The sequence below is a fragment of the Macrotis lagotis genome, chromosome 2, assembly GCF_037893015.1.
Source record: "Macrotis lagotis isolate mMagLag1 chromosome 2, bilby.v1.9.chrom.fasta, whole genome shotgun sequence".
Taxonomy (NCBI): domain Eukaryota; kingdom Metazoa; phylum Chordata; class Mammalia; order Peramelemorphia; family Peramelidae; genus Macrotis; species Macrotis lagotis.
In genome coordinates this window covers 317806327-317827036 of record NC_133659.1, presented here as the reverse complement: position 1 = coordinate 317827036, position 20710 = coordinate 317806327, and the positions used below count along the sequence as shown (strand labels likewise).

Genomic DNA, 20710 nt, shown 5'->3' with positions numbered 1-20710 from the left:
GCAAAGTGCCTTCATTGGGGAGGGCGGGGAGGGAAGAGAGATTGGGGGAAAATTATAAAACTCAAAATGAAATAAAATAAAATAAAATAATGCAACACAATGTGTTAAATTACTCCACAGTCAATGGATTTTTTCCCTAATACTTTGCTATCACAAATTGTGCTGCTATAAAATTTTTGGTATAACCAGCAATAGAATCTCTGTTTCAAATATTGTTCAAAGCTGATTTCCAGAATGGTTGGGCCAATTTACAACTCCACCAAAAATACTTTTTTCTGTTTCTCTTTCTATAACTCCTCCAACATCCCCCACTGGTAACTTCATTCACTTCTTTCAGGTCTCAACTAAGTCTCACTTTCTTCAAGAAGTGGTGCCTAATCTGCCTTCATCTTAGCACCTTACCTCTATCGATTACCTCTGGGACATTCTATGCAATTGTTTGTAGTTGTTTGCATTTGGATCCCTCATTGCACTGTAGACTTCTCTAGAACAGAGGATATCTGGCACATAGTAGGCACATGATAAATGTCAAATGATTAATCAATAAAGTCAAAGCAATGGATTGAAACTTGTTCATAAGTTATTATTGTTTGAAGCCAATCAAAAGATTAGAAGGATAGGGTAATAGGTTAATTTTATAAACTTATACAATAGTCACACAAAAATTAACTATAAAAAGTAACAAGATAAAGATTAGCCTTTGAACTTTTTCATTTCTATTCCTAATTAATTATTTAACTACTGCTTATATAAATTCTAAATAGAATTAGATGAGCAGAATGAATAAATGATGATGAGAACGACAAAAAATGTTAATGATACAAGGTTTTGTGTATGATCATTTCTATAATACCATTATGCAATGAGTTGGGCAATTAGGTAGTGCGATTGGATTCAGGAGGAAGGGAGTTTGAATCCAGTCTCAGCCACTTGCCACCTACTAGCTGTGTGACCTCAGACAAGTCACTTAATCGTGAATGTCCTGCATCCAGGGCCATTTCCAGTCATCCCGATCCATATCTGAACACTGGACCCAGATGACTCTAGAGCAGAAAGTGAGGCTGGTGACTTAGCACAGCACCCCCTCACCCAGATATAATTCATGTGCTTATTATAGCATCACCTTGCTGATGTGGTCTTCTTTGAAAATGAAGGACAAATATTATTATTATGCTGCAATGAATTGATTAGTAGTCAATTTACTAAATAAGTCTCAGTGAGTTGCCTGAGTCATGATTTTTGAACACAGATCTTTCTGATCTTGTCAAACACTCTCATGCTTTCTGAATAAAAATACGAATAAAGCAGAGCTATCAAATGGCCTATCATTTTCAGAAGAGGAGGGAGGTAGTGAGGAAGAAAAGTTTGAAACTCAAAATCTTTTTAAAATGAATGCTAAAACTTTCATGTTATATAATTGGGGAAAAATAAAATACTAGGAAAAAAAGAATAAAATAGAGATGAGAAGAAAAATAATCCAAATAGATGATAGAATAAATATAATCATCATCATTGTCATCATCATGTGTATCACTGGAGATCCTCAAGGAAAGGCTCCTTGATCATTTTAGAGGATATGGTATAGTGGGGATTTCTTTTATTTTTTTTGAGTTGGGCTAGATGTCCTATGAGATGTGTTTCATCTCTCAAATTCTGTTATTCTATGATAATATTAGCAATTTCTCGGAATATGTACAGGTGTTTTTTTTTTCCTGCTTAAAGTATTTTCTTTACAGGATACAAAGTCTTATAATAGCTGCCATCCAAGTTTCATTTAAAATCCCACTGTGCTCCAGCAGGATTTCTAGGACAATTTGTTTTGAGAAGATAATAATAAAGGAGGCCTAATTGGTGGGACTCATTTGGGTCAGGTAATCATGGTAATAAAAATAATTGCAGGTCCCTGGTGACTGCAAAGACTCCAATCTAATGTCTCTTTACATTTTTAGTGAAAAATTTCCACTTTTCCTAGAATTCAGAGATGTATTTAATAAAAACCATTAGTTCCATGTAATCATTGTGGCCGGGTTTCCTGGTATAACATGTATGGATATAGAACAACCACATTCTCTTAGCCATCATCATCTTTATTTTATACTTTCTAATTGTGAAAACAGGTTTTACATACTTACCTTCAATCGCTGGTTGGATGACAATGGATGAACAAGGGCCTTAGGTGAGATACTTCTGTACCACCAAAGGAAACACCATACATAGCTTTTCAAAAAACATTACATTTGCCTTGAAGTCTTACTTTCCCTCTGATACAAATTTAATGAATAATCATGGCAAGGGGGAGCAGTTGAATAATACATAAGCATGATGGGGGTGGGGGAACAATTTCCATTTTTTCCCTGCATGAATAAAGAATGAAATACATCATGAACCCAACTCTTTTTATGCTTCATGACAAGAATTATGTTTCCTGAGATGAGTGTTTGTGAGATTTGGAGACTATTTCAGGAGAAATAGAGACTAACTACTGATATGCACCTTTGCTGAGATTTCATACTGGAATGAAATCAAAAGAGAGAGATGAGTCAACCTTTGGAATACATGTTTACTAGACCTATTTTTTTGACATTTTATCAAGACTTTTCTTTTCCACTTCCTTGTTCAGCTGGTCTAACTTTTCTTCAAATAACTTTTTTTTTTCTGGTTGACCGTAATTTATTTGATGTTTCAGAGTGATCACAAGATTATTGATTTAAAGGAGGTATCTGTCCTTTAGGTTTAGTTTTAGGCTGCATTGTTCCCAAGGTCTTGATAATGCTGATTGAACTTGGAATGAGGAAGATTAGGAATAGGAAAGACATGGAAGAAATTGCCATTAGTGGATGCTTATAAAAAAAAAGCTAGATGAGTAGGGTTAATATTGGTATATATGATTGTCAATGAGTAGAAAATAGAATCCAAGGAAGCTTGCAAAACAGACTTTGAATACACTGGAGGTTTCCAAAGTTTCCGGTTTTTTTCTTCTACCTAAGCAAAACTGACTCACCAGTGAACATCAGCTGGTATTAGGAAATGATCACTTGAATCCTCCATAGAAGTTACATATTCGGACACCATGAAAATTGAGCATTAATATCTATTGTAGTTAGTTTTTTCTTTAATGCATCAGTGACTTTTGATTACAATGATTATTTAACCAAAATGGGTTTCACCAATCAGCCCTTCCTTGGGGAAAAACACTCCATTTATACAGTTCTGAATACTTGCACACTATTTCCCCCTGAGCAGTCTTTGTCACTGCTCTTTCAAGAGACTGAAAAGATCCAATCAATGGAGTCTTTAATTCCTTTTTTAAAACTTATTTATTGGGATGGCTAGGTGGCACAGTGGATAGAGCACCAGCCCTGAAGTCAGGAATACCTGAGTTCAAGTCTGTCTTCAAATACTTAATAATTACCTAGCTGTGTGGCTTTGGGCAAGTCACTTAACCCCATTGCCTTGCAAAAAAATAACCTATAAAAAAACTTATTTATCAATATTTTTGCCTTTTTTTCCCTATCACATGACTGTTTATTCATTCATTTATTTATTTAATCTGCTGAACCTTATTCTCACCCAGTGGTGGATATACACCTCGTCACACATTACTTTGGTAATATCTCTTTTACCATTTCTTAAGTGTAAGAGATCATAGGAAACACTTAACTAAACTCATGGTCAATATTTTAGGGGTATTTTATTCTATAGGGATTGATATTCTCAGATTTTTCAATCCTAAATTTTACAGGCAATAAATGTATATAAATGATGAGTCTTTGCACCAGTATGTAACTTGTTAACATCAAGAATGCTATAGGATTTTCCCAAAGCAAGTCATCCTACTCTGTACTTCCAAATCTAATTTCTAAATCATTGTCCATCTGGAGTGACTATCCCAAATACTGGTACTGAGATTCTTATGTGAAGCTTTTCAGTGAAGTCATTAAAAGAATAGCCATTCTGGCTCTTTATGATCCAAAAAGTAATTACCTGATCTTTGGAAAATAGAATCCTTGCCATAAGGTCTTCAAAGAGAATATATTAATAGAGGAAAATGGGGATAATAAGCTACTTCTTCACACCATGATTCATGATCCAACTTAACTATTATAGATAAAAGATAAGGATAATTTACTATTATGCTATTCTATTAATACATCAAAGATTCATGTTAGGCTGTTTTAAAAAAAAACCTCCACTCTATTCAACTTGTGCACAATTAATAATTCCATAGCTTTCAGGGTTATGCTTATTCACAACTGGTCATTTCACATCTTGTAGACAGGCCATTTGACTTATATCCCTTGAAATTATCCCTAAAGAGCGCCACTTAATTTTAAATTTTTATTAATGCCTTTGTTGTTTATATAATAGTCAATGGTGTGGTACCTTTGCAGAATCCTCCCTTTGAATGAAGGGAAATAGGTGCACTGTTAGAGAAATTCTAACAAACTATATGACCTTTCTTTCCATCACTTCTTGACTTTGAGTTTGTTGTTGTTGTCCAGTCGAATCAGACTCTTCATGACCTCAGATGGGGTTTTCTTGGCACAGATCCTGGAGTGGTTTACATTTCCTTCTCAGCTCATTTTAAAGATAAGAAAAGTGAGGCAAACAGGGTTAAGTGACCCTAGCTGATAAGTGTCTGAGACTAAATTTGAACTCAGGAAGATAAGTCTTTCTGACTACAAACCCAGTGCTCTATCTACTGAGCCACATGGCCAACTTGACTTTGAAGAGGAAAGTCTAATACATTAGCTGTCCTCTGGCCCCAAAAATGATCATTGCCTTTAATCTGAATTCATATGTTTTTTAATGTTATTTTCACCAACATTGTTGTTTTTGTTTTGTTTATTGCTCTTCTGATCCTTTCTTCACTTTGCATCAGTTTATACATCTCTTCTTAGGTTTCTCTCAATTCTTGATGTTTGACCTTACAAATAGTAGGATAGTATTACATCAACTTAACATGCCACAGTCTATTTATCTTTCGCTCAATCTTTTGTCATCTACTTTGTTTTTACAAATCTTGCCACTATGTGTCTATGAGTATTTCTTTTTATTCTTCAATTCCTTGTGGGAAAAGCCCAGTTCATTCTCTGAGTCAAAGGGTATAAACTATGCATTAAGTTTTTTAAAGCATTTTTCCAGAATGATGGGACCAGTTTATATTTCTGTCAGTAATATTGGGGCACTACTTTCCATCTCTCTTTTCTGATTTCTTTAGGTCCCAACTAGTTTCCACTTTCCACAGGAAGCATTTCCTGATTTCTTTTAATCCTATTTCCCCCCTTTTTTCTAGTCCATATCTTTTTCGATTTTGTTATTTCCATTAAATTTTGAATTCTTTAAGGGCAGGGGCTGTTATTGTCTTTCTTTATACCCCTATTGCCTAACATAAAATAAATCCTTAACAAATGATTGTCAATTTGACTATCTTCCCACAACTCTTTACATATTTTCTTTTTCCATATTTTGGTGGCAGCTATATGGTATAATACATAGAAGTTTCTTCTTTCTGAGTTCAAATCTAGTCTCAGATAATTTCTAGCTATGTGGCTCTGGGAAAATCACTTGCCCCTTTTTGCCTTGATTTCTTCATCTAAAAAAATGAACTTCAGAGAGGAATGGCAAATCAAACATATATGCCAAGAAAATCCCAAATGAGGTTGTAAAGAGTCAAACACACCTGAGCAACATTTCCATCTTTCATCATCTTTGCCAATTTGATATTCAGTTTTGGATGGACCTTTTCTGGAAATATTTGAGGTTAATTGGAATCATATTGTCCTTTCCTTAAGTATTATCAAATTAATTTGTCCTCTGTAGAAATAATGAACTTGAGTTTGAGCTTCCATCATTTCAGCGATATTATTGTTGTATGTATGCATATGTCTAGTTGTCTTTGTACCTGAAAAAAAATGACTTCTGGTATTCCTTACTGGAAGCTTTTAAATCTAGGTTTTTATCTCTTATTCCAAGCAATCAGTGTGACCTATAGACTCCTTTAAAATGTCTTCCAGGTCAAGAGATATAAAACTATGAACTATTGAGTTGTCAGGAAAATTTGTGAGGTAAGGATATGGCCTAAGGTCTTATTAGATTACTGGTAATAGAATATAAAAGTGTTTCAGGAAATGATCAGATCACTGTAGTCATCTGAATAAGAAGGAAATATGAGAAGCAGCATTTTGAAGTGATCATGTCCTAATTAAATTAAATTGATTAAAATATTGTTGTTATAATCTTAATATAAATTTCAGAAGATTGTTTCCAAGTAAAAAGAAACTGAATTTTGTTTCCTAATTTTTCTTTGGAAGTGGTTTCTCAATTTTTACAAAGTTGATTTGTTAATTTGTTGATTTGCATTTACTTCCTTCTTAGTATATCAGTTTTTTTTCCTGGTGGCAGTTGACTTTTTTCTTGCAAAGGAACCAAGTTTCTTCCATTTATTTTCTTTGTACAAAATTGTTATTATCAATATTTTTATTATTATTAATTTTATGACTGGATCAACCCATCCCCTGCCTTGAGTCACAGTGACCGTTCAGGGTTTTGATCCCATACTGATTTGGACCTTTAGCCTGCTGTTTCTGATCTGGCCCAGTTCACTTTCTCCTAAACAAACTTGTTGCCTCCCAAACTTGAGATATTGTCTTATTGGTTCTAGATTTAATACAGACATCTAATCAGCTTTAGCCCCACTGCAACTCAGAACACCCATGCTCAAGAGATCTCAGTCTCCCCAATAGCAGGTACTATGGTAGTTTGCTAGACTCTCTGCAGTAGTGGTTCAATGATTCTGAAGTGAGGGGTATATGTAAAATAAAATCACTTAACCTCAGTTTCCTCAGAGGAATATTTTTTTTTACTTTTTTTTTTTGGCAAGGCAATAGGGTTAAGTGGCTTGCCTAAGGTCACACAGCTAGGTAATTATTAAGTATCTGAAGCTGGATTTGAATTCAGGTACTCCGGACTCCAGGGCCGGTGGTCTGTGCACTGCTTCACCTAGCTGCCACTCCTCAGAGGAATCTTGATAGTACCTCCCTCTTTTTATTTCGAAGATCAAATTATATATAGATATAGATATAGATGATATAGACATAGACAGAGACAGAGACATAGATATAAAATTTAGCATAGCACATGTCCTATAGAAAGCCTAAGTAAATCATTTTTTCTTTCTTCTTTCATTCTCACTTTTTCTTTCTTCTTTCTTTTCTCTCTTCTTTCCTTCTTTCTCTTTCTTCCTTCATTCCAAAATAACTGATCTATTCCATAAGTTTTCATAATTCATAAACCATGAGCATTTTTTTTACCAAAACTATATATTTTTTTCAGATTTTGCAAGGCAAATGGGGTTAAAGTGACTTGCTCAGGGCCACACAACTAGGTAATTATTAAGTGTCTGATGTCAAATTTGAACTCAGGTACTCTTGACTCCGGGGCCAGGCCTTTATCCACTGAGCTACCTAGCTGTCCCCAAAACTATATTTTTAATGGTATAAGGAACTCCCTCTAGGGAAAATCCTTTTACCATTGTTTCCAAGGAACCTTGAGTGGGGATTAGAGACAATCAACATTTTTGGATCAAAGTTGACCTTTGTTTACTGACTTAGATGCTATTTGCAGTTAGCAGGGCCAGTGTTTGTAGTCAAGGTGTTTCCTTAAAGGACTCCCCAGTGCCCTTGGATCACTCCAAGTAAATTAAATTCTGTCCTCACCAATTAGTTTTCATAGATGAAAGACATTGATCTCAGTCTATGCCTGAGTGCCCATCCATTCATCGCTGATGGACTTCAATGTTCATCTGAAAGTACTTGTAATGACAGTGACATTTTAGACTTCACCTTTTCTTCCTTGAGAATTTCTACTTTTGAAACTCTTCTTTCCTCAGAGCTCTTTGCAGTGCTTTGAACTTTACTATTTTCTCAATCCTATTGAAACTCCTTGATTATCATTGTGACTTCTAGTCTCTCTCTTTTCTAAGCCTCTCTGGTATTCTCAGTCTTTCTGGCTTTCTTTACATTCTATTTAATTTGAACCAATCAACTTGCTTAAGTATATTTTATATTAAAAGGATAGATTTAAAGGAGGAAGGGACCTGAAAGGTCATCTAATCCAACCCCTTCGTTTTACAGTTGAAGAAACTGAGATCCAGACAGAGAGGTGAAGGGGTTCATGAAATATCAAATAGGAGCTGCAGAATAGAGCCTCCCTTGGAATATAGGTCCCTTGAGTCTATACTAAGAACTCTTTCCACTGTACTCTCTAGAATTCAGGTATACTGACTCTAATCTGACTTTCTTTTCATTCTATATAAGCCAATTTAAGAGAGTATTTAAATATAATAAGCATTGAAACATGATTCTGAGGTCATGGTGTCTAGTTAAATCTGCAACAACCTCTGTGGTATGTAGTAAGAATGTCCGAAAATCATCACCTTTTTTTCCCTTTCTCATAAATCACTTGCATAAATCACTAGGTTCTTCTAAATTTTGGAGGAAAAAAGAGAAATAAAGCAAACTCAGTGATGCTAGTATCTGTGGGAAAAGGTTTCTACCATTAAGTATTCATGAATGGCAAGAGATCAGATCCATCATATTATCCTAAATTGTCTTTTCAGTGCTCGCTCTCTTTGAATTATTGATGCCAGTGGGGCATTGGAAAAAATATGCAAAAAATTCCTGATTGTCTTAGCAACTGTTGATATAATGTATACAGGTAAATTCTATAATTTCATTATCTCTTATTATTATTCAATTTCCTGAATTTATGCAAAAACTTAAGTAAAAAAGAAAATTGAAAAATTGACCATGAGTCTTGAGATTGACTTCAAAACTCAGTTTTGGGGCTTACTATGTGAGTGACCTTGGACAGTCACTTAACTTTTGCTTCCTCAGTTTAATAAAATGAAGTTGAACTGGAGGGAATTCAAGCTCCTTTTCTGCTCTAAATTCATCACTCCTTCAAATGATAAAATAGATTAAGGCAGAAGATAGGTGGAAGGTATGTTCAATGTGGAGTCAGAAGACCTTGGTTTGAATCCAGACTATATCTGTTGACATTGGTGGTCTTTGGTAAGCCACTCACTATCTCTGAGCCTCATCTTATTGGTATACAAAAGGAGGGATGATAAAATGGAATGGAATTCTGGTAAAGGCAAGTGAAAAGGATGCCTTGCACAGAATACTTCTCACTATAATAAACATAATTGTGTAACTCATGCTTCCAATGATTGGGTTGGTTGGGTGGTCTTCTTCTTTCTTCAAAGGACTACTATTATTATTATTAGTAGTAGTAGCAGTAGTAGTATTCTCAATAATATAGTTGTCTAAGACAGTTCTGAAGTCCTTTTGAGGATGCTGCTCACCCCCAGAGAAAGAACTGATTTTCTCTAACATTTTTCTTGGGGTTTTTTCTGATATGTATTTTATTTTACTTCAATGGAAATATTTTTTAAAAAAGCAAGCTATTTTGTATATATGCCTTTCAATTTCATAATATGAAGTTTTCATTTTTATCCTAGATGGGTTTATGGAAATTCAGAAGATCCTGACTTTGATCAGTATTTCTGCTTACAAAATAGTGGATTTGCATCCAGGTATAGGCTGTGACTATGGAGCAGAGTGAGGTTAGAGACCTCTTCTGCCCCCTTAGAGTTGAAAGTTATCATTGACTTCAGACATTTGACAGGTTGTCATCTAGAAGAGGGATTAGCCTTATTCTATTCAGTCCCAGAGGGCACTACTATTATATGGGAAGAAAGTCACAGAGAGGTATATTTCAGTTTGATATCTGGAAGAAATTATTAAAGATTAGAACTGGCCAAAAGTGGAATGGTATACCTTGGGAGGAAATAAGTTTTGGGTTTCTGAGGATATACAAATGGAGTCTGATTGATTGTCACAGACAATGGAGAAGAGAATCATATATAGTTTAGAAGGTGGGGTCATATATTTCTGTAATTCTCCAAATGTACAAAATTGATTTTCATTGTCCCAAATATTTCACTAGTTATTTTTATTTATTTAAAGTTTTATTGATTCATTCCTTGTCATCACATGACAATCATTTCCAAATATACCTTTCACCCTCCTAAATCACTCCCCAGTCCAGTGAGTCCCTCCTTTTATTAAAGACAAATAGTTAGCAAAACTAATCAGTATGATAAAGATTTCTAATGATAAATGCAGCATCCTGAAGTCATCTTCCCCTGCATTTCCGCTAAAAGGAAGTAGATGATCAGACCTTATGATCCTGGTATAGTGTTGGAGTTGGCCTCAGAAATTATTTATTGCAGCCTTCTAATTTCCTTGATGAGGAAACTGACACCCAAAGGGATTAAGTAATTTGTGCGTTAGTAGTAATGGCAGAAATAGGACTTGAACCCACATCCTTTGATCCAAAATTCTGTATTCTTCCTTCCCATTCCATGATGCTGCAGATTGCTTAACCATTCCCCAATGGGTGGTCACTCTTTGTTTTCAGTTTTAAAAGAGATAATTATTAATAATTAATTAGGAACAGATGGAAAGTCAGGTTTTGAAAATCCATGGTCATAAGATGCCAAGAAGTATCCCTGTAGAATTTTAGTTAAAGAATTTCTAACTATTCCACAATTGAAAGGCAGATATTTAGAGAATATTTTCTATCCTCTCTGAAGTGTTGTCAACTTTCCAGATTTGAATGGTTTGCGTGCTGAGGCTTTAATATAACTTAAATGAATAATACAAAGCATCCCGCTGATTTGGCCATTCAACAATTGCGTGATCTACCAAGCATAAGTAAAGGCAGTTAGACAGAATGAAAAGAAAATGGGACTCAGAGCCAGCAAACCAGCTCCAGTCAATGTGACTGGACGCATTACAACCTCTCTGACTTTTAGGTTTGTTATCTGCAAAATGGGAATAATACTTTTGTAACTACTTCATAGGGTTGTTGTGGGGAGAGAGTTTTCTTCTTTTTTCCTTTTCTTAAAATTTATTTAAGGCAATGGGATTAAGTGACTTGCCCAAGACCCCACAGCTGGGCAATTATGAAGTGTCTGAGGTCACATTTGAACTCAGGTCCTCCTGACTCCAGGGCCAGTGCTCTATCCACTATGCCACTTAGCTGCACTTAAGGAAAGAGTTGTAGAAATTGTAGTTGTCTAAATCTTTGATTATCTTGATGTTGGGAGTAAGAACTAAATGAACTTCTAACATTTCAGGAGAGAGCAATGTTCTCAGTGGTTATGTAAATTCTATCACAACCTATTATACTGTCAATCTTTTTTTGAGATATTCATTTTTTGTTTGTTGTTGTTCAAGGACATTTTGAAAAACCTTTTTTGAAAAGACAATAATAATCATAATAACAATAAATTATATTTTCATGGTACTTTAAGGTTTGCAAAGTGTCTAACAAATATCTCAACTTGGAGAGGTGTATGTTGTGATTATTCCTATTTAATAGGTAAAGATATCTAAGCAGAGATTAGCTGATTTAACTTGCATCACATCACTATATCTGAAGTGGGTTTTGAGAACCAGTCTTCCACACTCCAGTCTAGCACTGCTTTTAACTGTCTCTGACATTTATATGGTTTTACCAAAATAAAATGGTATCAGGAGTGATAGATGGGTGAGTTCACACAAATCCTGTAATCTATAAGAGAGCTGATCATGGCATCCAAAGGTCTATATTCCTTGCCCTCCCAAGAAGGCATGTAGAGTTGACCATAAATAGGATCTTAAATTTCCTTGTTCTGTGGATTAGGGAACTGTGACCCCAAGAGCGATACACTTGATCAAAGCCAACCAGGTAGTGACATAACTGTGGTTTGAACCCTCTCCCATGGCACTATGTCACCACTCTTTATTGAGAGTTGTTAGCTCTATGATCCTAGAGAACTCACTAGTTTTCTGAGCCTCCACTGCTCATCTGTAAATTATTAATGTTAGTGATAATAGTAATAACAGCTATAATCACTTTCTTTAAGGAATGTCATGAAGGTGATTCTTGGCAATCCTTATGTTACTAAATGGTTATTATATTAGGTTCTTCTGGACTCAGAGATCCACCCAATGTCTTAGAACATAAGTCAAATGAAGCAGTTGATAAGAGGTCATTTGCTCTACAACCCTGGACAAGTCACTACTTTTCTGAATCTCCATTGCTTATCTGTAAATTATTAGTTTGTTATAATAACACTAATAATAGCTATACTTTCTACCTTTCAAGGTGGCTATGAAGCTGGAAAATTCATAAATTACTGTATGAATGTGAGCTACGGTTCTTATAGCAGGTTCTTCTTCATTCAGTGTCTAAGAACATAAGTCAAAGGAAACAGTTGATAGTGAATCATTTGCTCTATAACCCTGGACAAGTCACTACTTCTCTGAACCTCCACTGCTCATCTGTAAATTATTACTGTTCGTGATAATAGTAATTTTAGCTGTATTCGCTACTTTTCAAGGTTGCTGTGAAGATAAAGATAAACCAAAGGAAGCAGCTGATATGCCTTGGTAATAGGAGTTTCTGTTTTACATGTTTCCTACACATATGCAATTCATGAGTGTTTTTTTTTAAATCATCTGAGTGGGGTGGCTAGGTGGTGCAGTGGATAGAGCCCTGGCCCTGGAGTCAGGAGGATTTGAGTTCAAGTGTGACCTCAGACACTTAATAATTACCTAGCTGCATGGCCTTGGGCAAGCCACTTAACCCCATTTGCCTTGCAAAAACCTAAAAAAAAAACATCTGAGAAATGAAGAGATAGCTCTCATTAGAGCATGTCACAAATCAATGAAGCAAAAGACTGGTTGATATATCTTTTAAAAATTATTTTATTAATAAGGTATAGAAAGTAGATCTGTGATTGACAAAAAGATCTCCTGGGAGAGGAAGCTTCTTCTCCCTGTTTGGCATCTTTTTTTTTCAACTTATAGGCTCAAAGATGGCAGATAAGATAGTCAGGATCCTACAACTGGTGGGTATTAGAGACTGGACTTAAACCTAGTTCCTGCTGTTTCTCTATTTACTATGTCATAGCTGAATGGTATGGTTTTTGCTAATTTGATTTTGACATGTTAATTGTTTCTAGATAAGTCCCACCTCCTTTCCTCTTCCCCCTTCTATTCAGCCATCTATCGCTCAAAATGAAAATTTAAAAATAAAGAGTAAAAAAATGCAGCCAACACATCACTGGTGTATGACAGTATATATGATAGTTGATCCCCTAGTCCCCCACTTCTACACAGAAGGGAGAGAAATACGTGTTCTCCAGTTTTGTTCAGAAACCAAACATTCATAATTTTATGGTGTTCAGTGTTATATTTTGGTTGTTAATTTGGTTATTTTTATTTTTACGTTGTTTATAGCATGGTGTGAATAAATTTTCTGGAATTGCTTACTTTGTTCTTTATCAGTTCATAAAAAAACTCCCCAGAGTTCTCTGAAATTATTTTATATTCTTCATTCCTTATATAATAATCCAGGATATTCATGTGCCAGAATTTCTTGAGCCATTCCCTAATCAACCAGTGTACATCTTTTAGGCGATTAGGTTCTCTCATCCATATCAGCCCTGGGGTATTTGCAGCTATTTTGACTGAGAGGATCATGATTCAGCTCTGAGTTCCCTTAGAACCTCACAACTAGACCATAAGGGAATAAACATTTGCCAAATAAAATTGGAACAAAACAGCTAATAATGATATTGATGAGCCCCCCCCCCCATCAATGGGGGAGCCCTATTCAGGGTTTAAACATCCCTCATTTTGTGGCTTTAAAGATTGATCAGTATGCAACTGAAATCTGAATTCCCAACCTTGAAATCATCCCAAATGTTAAAAAGTAAGTGAAGTAATTAAGTTCATGGCCATTCTATTTTTGTTCACAGATAACGCATCTCAGGTAGCAATTACGGCTCCAGGAAGCGGTAACCATAGAAACAGCTCAACAGGCCCCACACCTGATTGCTCGCCTCCATCTCCTGATACTGCCCTCAAAAACATTGTCAAAGTTATACGACCTCAGGTAAGTCCACAGATATAAGCGCCCGAGTTTGCTCCCCAGCCCCATAGATGATATAGGGACCACCTCCATTATTTTTGAAAATTCAAGTCAGTATCATATGAAAAGAAAAAAATCATAAGAACCTATACCTTAGAGGATCATAGTGATCACAATCCATCCCCCCTAACTTAATAGATGAGAAATCTCAAATCTGAGGCATCCCAAAGCTTCATTTTAAAATCCCCCCCTGGGTAATTAGGAGGGAAGGTCCTTATTCCTATGTTAAGAGGTGTGGAAATTTTTTTTAATTTATCATAATATTACAAAACTACTAATTATGAAGGTAATTAGTAATGGTATAGGACAGAGAGGATCAGCCTCAGAGTGAAAGAAAACATTAGTTCAAATGCCACCACATAGGAATTTGGACAAGTCAGTTTTTAAAAATATTTTATTTATTTTTCCAACCACATGCAAAGATAGTTCTCAGCAATCATTTTTTGCAAGATTTTGAATTTCACATTTTTCTCCTCTCTTTTTCCTCCCCCCCGACAGAAAGCAAACTCATATAGGTTATACATGTTAAAAAATATCCATATTAACCATGTTTAGAAAGAATAAAATGGAAATGGAAAAAAATTAGAAAAATATATAAGACAGCATATAAAAACTGAAGATAATAAACTGCATTTAAACTCCATAGTTCCCTCCCTGGATATAGGTGATATTTTCTCTCATAGGTCTTTTAGAATTGCCTGATTTTTGTTCTGCTGAACTGAACAAGTCTATCATGGGTCATTATTACCCAATGTTGTTGGTGGTATGTCCAATGTTCTTCTGTGCTGTTCACTTCACTCAACATCAGTTCATACAAGTCTTTCCAGGCTATTCTGAAGTCCTGTCCATCATAATTTCTTAAAGACAAGTAGTGTCCCATCACATTCAATATTCCTTTAATTTCCAATTCTTTTACCATTATGGAAAGAGTTGCTATGGGAAGTTTTGTATGTGTAGGTTTCTTTATTCTTTTTTTGGTGATTCTTTGTCATAAAGACATAGTAATGGTATTGCTAGAGTGGTTGAGATATCATCTATCTATCTATCTATCTATCTATCTATCTATCTATCATCTATCTATCTATCTATATCATCTATCTATGGGTGTACATATATAAACACACCCATATATACACTATAATTTCAAATTCCTCTCCAGAAAAGTCGGATCAATTCACAACTCCACCAACAATGCATTAGTGTCTCAGTTTCCCTACATCCCCTCCAACATTCTTCATTTCCCCTTTTTGTCATTTTGGTCAATCTGTTAGGTGTGAGATGGTGCCTTACAGTTGTTTAATTTACATTTCTCCAATCAATATTGATTTAGAGCATTTTTCCATATGACCATAGATAGTTTTAATTTCTTCATCTGAAAATTGCCTGTTCATATTCTTTGGACAAGTCATTTTATACCTTGATGCCACAGGTAGATGATGAGTCTTTGCATATATATACATATATATATATATATATATATACATATATATATACACATATATATATATGTGTATATATATATATGTATATATACACATTGATTGTGTTTCCTCCCTGAAAATTCCCTATACCAATGAAATCACAGATTTGAACCAAAAGAAGAAAAAAAGAGAAGAAAGGAAAAGAAAAATAAATTCTCTCCAATCTTTTATTATTTTTCCTTCAATCTTCAATATTTCCCATTTCTTTATTTCTGTATCTTTTTAGATTTTCTCTCTAATTTGAGGGCTTCTTTCTCTAAGAAATTCTTTAATCAGTGATACTACCAGTTCTAAATTTGCAGTCCAATGTCACTCATATTTACTTTAAATATATATATATATATTTACTTTAAATATATATATATATATATATGTGTATATATATATGTATATATAGTTAGAGGCAGCTGGGTGGTGAAGTGGATAGAGCACCAGCCCTGGAGTCAGGAGGACTTGAGTTCAAATGTGACCTGACACTTAATAATTACCTAGCTGTGTGGCCTTGGGCAAGTCATTTGCCCCATTGCCTCAAATAAATATATAGTTATTGTTATCATTGATATATTATTTTCTGCTTAATAAGAAAACATAAGAATTGAAGTTTAAATACCACAGATGACAACTGTTTATAAAGAGAAAAACACTCAGATTAAGTATGTATATGTCAAAATCCTCAGATTGGATCTGTAATAACAAATGTACAGGTAAAGAATAAAAATGATTTTTAAATTCAATTTACAAAGCAAATATATAAATATAGTTACATGAAATGTATCTATTTATACATCTATTTCTTTGAAATATGTGTTTTTAGACATGCATTTAAGGGTATATAATTTCAGTTCTCTTCCCAGCTTTAGTCTTCTCTGCCAATCTCCTTTCCCTAATTTCATTCTCCTCTCCTTTGACTCTGTATATTCCTTGCTCTCCCCTTTCTCTTCTTTGTTGGGTTTCCCAGTAGGCGGCTTGCAGGCAGGCTTTAGAAATATCATTGGGACAAGCTGTTCTGTGATATTTCATTGAAAATAGAACTTACAAAGCTGTTTGCATCATGTTGCTGCCAACAGATGGACCCGGCACATTGAATTGGTGGTGTGCTTTACCTCGCTCCTTCTCAATGGATCTCCTCTGATCCAAGGGTGGGTGGAGGAGAGAGGGGAGGAATTTTGATTCTAATCAGAATCATTCAGCATCCCCTTAGATGTACAGAACCAGCAGCTGCTATCAACCAATTTCAGGACAAGTCTCTGTTTTCAAGGCTGCTTTGGTCAAAATGAACAGCAGGGTGCCCTCTACCTTTAACATTCTCAGTATGATATCAGCTTGGGTGGATGTGTGTTGCTCAGTATGTGGGACTCATGTTCCTAGTTGAGAGCAATTTTCTAGAGATAGAGTTTACAGAGCCATGTCTTCCAGAGGTTCATGACATTGGTTCCTTTACCCAGATTTCATGGAACTGGAGAGGGGAGGAGTAGGGAACAAAGACTGAGTACAAAGTTCACTCCCCTCTTCAGAACAGTGGGGACTTTGTCCCACAGGAGTTTGAATTTCATCTGCAAGTATTTTCAACAATAGAATAGGGTGGACAATGGATAAAGGACTGGCCTTGGAGTCAGAAGGACAGGAGTTCGAATCTAGCCTCAGAAGCTTTGTTACTTATTAGTTGTGTGACCTTGATCAAGTCACTTCCCCTGATTGTCTCTCATCCAAGGTCATCTCCAGTCATCCTGATTCCTATCTGGCCACTGGACCCCAGATGAAGGAGAAAGTGAGGCTGGTGACTTAGCACAGCTCCCCCTCACTCAAATCTAATCCATGTGCTTGCCATGGTTTTTTCAAGAATGAAAGTCAAACATCATCATCATCTTCTTCTTCTTCATGGTAATATGGAATAGAATTGTAGATTTTTTTTTTAGGTTTTTGCAAGGCAAATGGGGTTAAGTGGCTTGCCCAAGGCCACACAGCTAGGCAATTATTAAGTATCTGAGACCGGATTTGAACCCAGGTACTCCTGACTCCAAGGCTGGTGCTTTATCCACTATGTAGAATTGTAGATTTTAAGGAACCACATAAACCATCAGGTCCTACCCTTTCGTTTTACATCTGAGGAAAACTTGTCTAAGTTCACCTAACTAGTTAGCATTGATAGAGGGAAATTTATCCAGGAAGTTTTGATTCTGGGTCTAGGTCCCTGTCTCCTAGGCAAGAATGAAAATAGAGGAGGAAAGCAATGAACTAGGCTAGCCTGAAATGAGACAGGAAGGAATACAAGATAAAAATTGGAGATTAAAATACTCTTTAAAGCATCTAATTGAACCCCTTCATTTTCCTCCCAAAGAATATAAGGTTCAGAGAAGGCATGTGATTTATTCATCATGATTACCTAATTTCAGTCAGGACAAGAGCCTATGCTCCCTGTTCCTTTCCATTATACCATGCTGTTTCTCCCAATCAAGACTAAGTAAACAGGTACTTATAGGTGTTTATTGATTTTGATGCTGTTCGTGTTGCTGTGAGCCCACTTGGTGGCCAGAACTCTTGAAATAGTAGCTAAAAATCCACAACTGTATTGTAAATTAATTTAAAAAAAATATCGTTCATCCATGTCCAACTCCTCGTGATCCCGTTTGGGGTTTTCTTGGCAAAGGTATTGGAATGGTTTGACGATTCCTTCTTAAACTCGTTTTATGGGTGAAGAACTGAGGCAAACAGGGTTAAGTGACTTGTCTAGAATCGTACAGCTAGTAAGTATCTGAGACCACATTGGAACTCAAGAAGAGAGGAGTCTTCCTAAATCTAGCCATGCTGATCTATCCACTATGCCACTTAGCTGACCTTTTACAATTACCATTCATCATTAAGAAGAAAAAACAACTCAAATGTCTCCCTCTCTTCCCATCCATCTTCCTATTATTTGATGCATGAAATGAGAATTCTTTTCGACTCATTAAGCATCAGTTGTCATTTAGTTTGTTAAATAATTATATCAGGATCTATAAATTATCTGTTTATTTTGGACAGGGCCTGTGATTTCACTTGTAAAATGCAACTGAAACACCTATTGAAGAAACTCTTACTGTGAGTCAACTTGGCCTAGATGATAGAAAAATAAAGTGACTTGTCCAGGGTCACATAGCCAGTATGTGTCAGAATTGCTACTTGAGCATAGGTCTTCCTAACTCTTGGAGCAGATTTTCCACCACTAATCCATTCTGCTTTCCCTAAAGTTAAATCTTCATATTTTATTTTATATTTTGAAAACTTTGGAGCAAAGCAAATAACAATCAAGACCCTTTGATTTTCAGACCCTCTTTATCTCCCATTTATCTCTTAGTCTCTTTGACTTTAACACCTGATATGTTTTCTTTCTGGGATAATGTGAGGAGGACCCAGTTGAGCCTGGTGGAGAAAGCTTTGAGTATGGTTCCAGAGGGATGCTCTGTTACTCTCTCTCTCTCTCTCTCTCTCTCTCTCTCTCTCTCTCTCTCTTTATACATATACATATATATATATGTATGTATATATATATATATATATATATATATATATATATATATATATATATATATATATATATCTGTCCCAGGACAAGTAAATTATTTTAACCTCTTTGGACCTCTGTTTCCTGTATTGTAATAAAGACTTAAAATTTCATAGACTCTAAAATGCCTGCCATTGACAAATATATTATCCTCTTATACAAAATTTATTTACTATGACTATCTAAGAGTTTCATATGGGGTCAAACCAGAAACTCATACATATAACAAACAAATTTCATGATTACTCCTAGGGTCAAATCTATCTTTCACTTAAAAAAAAGACTTAATGACTTTATCAGGGAAATGTAGCTACCTTAGAAAATAAATAAATTAGCATTTCTATTATGCTGTTTCCTAGGGAGAGAGTGGTGGTCCTTTGGTCTACTTTTTAGACTTCTTTATTGAGTTGTGACCTTCTGCATTTCCTCATTCCTTTTTTTTTATTTGAAAGATTAGGACTATTGTGCCAGAGAGAATGGACAATGATTGGTGTTGGGATACAGGCAAAGCCTTGGAGGTGTGGGAAGAGAGCATTTTTTGCTAAATTCACAGATATGTCAAAGATTAAAAACGTTTGGATAAATTATTGGATAATATATTTAAAGCATTATTCTTTAGTGGGAGTTTTCAACCATGGTGTAAAAGTCTGGCTAAGGCTGACTCTCTGATAAGAAATCTTAGATGCATAAAATTACCACTAATGGATTTTGCATTTTCATTTGCTAATAAGCATCATTGACCTTCACAGAGGCAAAATATTGCATGTTGTTCAAAGCATTCATCTTGGCAAGCTACCTGCATGTAGGCTGCTAATTTGTGAATTTGTTAGTATTTTTCCTGAGTAGCACTGACTGATATCAGTCTAATTACTTGGAAGAATTGCAAAAAATAAATCAGAAACAAAAGATTTATTATATTCATGATACAAGGTAAATTCACCAACATTTTTATTTTCCCCAAAGGAGATATAAGATCTTTCTGAAATCCAAATTTCTATAATTGTATGGTATCTGTTTCGAAAGAACCCAATCCACAAATGAATAAATTGTAATTTTAAAAAGGTTATTGGCTCATACTTCTGTGACTTTGGGCAAGTTACTTGAGTTTCTTTGACCTCAGTTTCCCTTCCTATAAGATGAAAGTGTTGCAATAAATGGCCTCTGTTTCCTTCTATCTCTAAACCTCTGATCCCATTTAGTTTGACTTAAATATTCACTTCTGATGTTTACTACTTATGTGATCTTGACTAAGTTATTTCATTTCCTGAACTTTAGTTCCTCATTTGTATAATGAAAGGGTTGTACTAGATGCCCTCTGAGGTCCTTTCCCACTTCACATGTCTTCACATAGCACATGGTATGATGCTAATAGTAATTGAAAGGGGAGGAAAGGAGAAAAGAATAGGATAGGGATGGAATATATAGAAGTTTATATTTTCAAGTGACTTGTAAATATGTGAATTTCCCAGAAACTGAAAAATTTTTTTAGGGTTTTTTTTTGCAAGGCAAAACCACTTACCCATCCACCCCTGAAAACTGAGATATTTATTAAAAAATTCTTAGGGAGCGTTCACTGAGTTGGTTTTATTTGACAAAAACAATAACATATTACCTCTCCTTTTCAACTGTCTACCATGCA

General features: G+C 35.2%; 1 protein-coding gene across 1 annotated transcript in view; it reads left to right on the top strand.

The window, feature by feature from the left end:
* The window catches only part of ANKS1B (ankyrin repeat and sterile alpha motif domain containing 1B), a 1440110-nt gene that overhangs the window by 461074 nt on the left and 958326 nt on the right, over window positions 1-20710 (top strand). The window contains exon 11 of the mRNA XM_074226655.1: window positions 13877-14013. Within this exon, the coding sequence (XP_074082756.1) occupies window positions 13877-14013 (137 nt within the window). The remainder of the gene's footprint in view (window positions 1-13876; window positions 14014-20710) is intronic.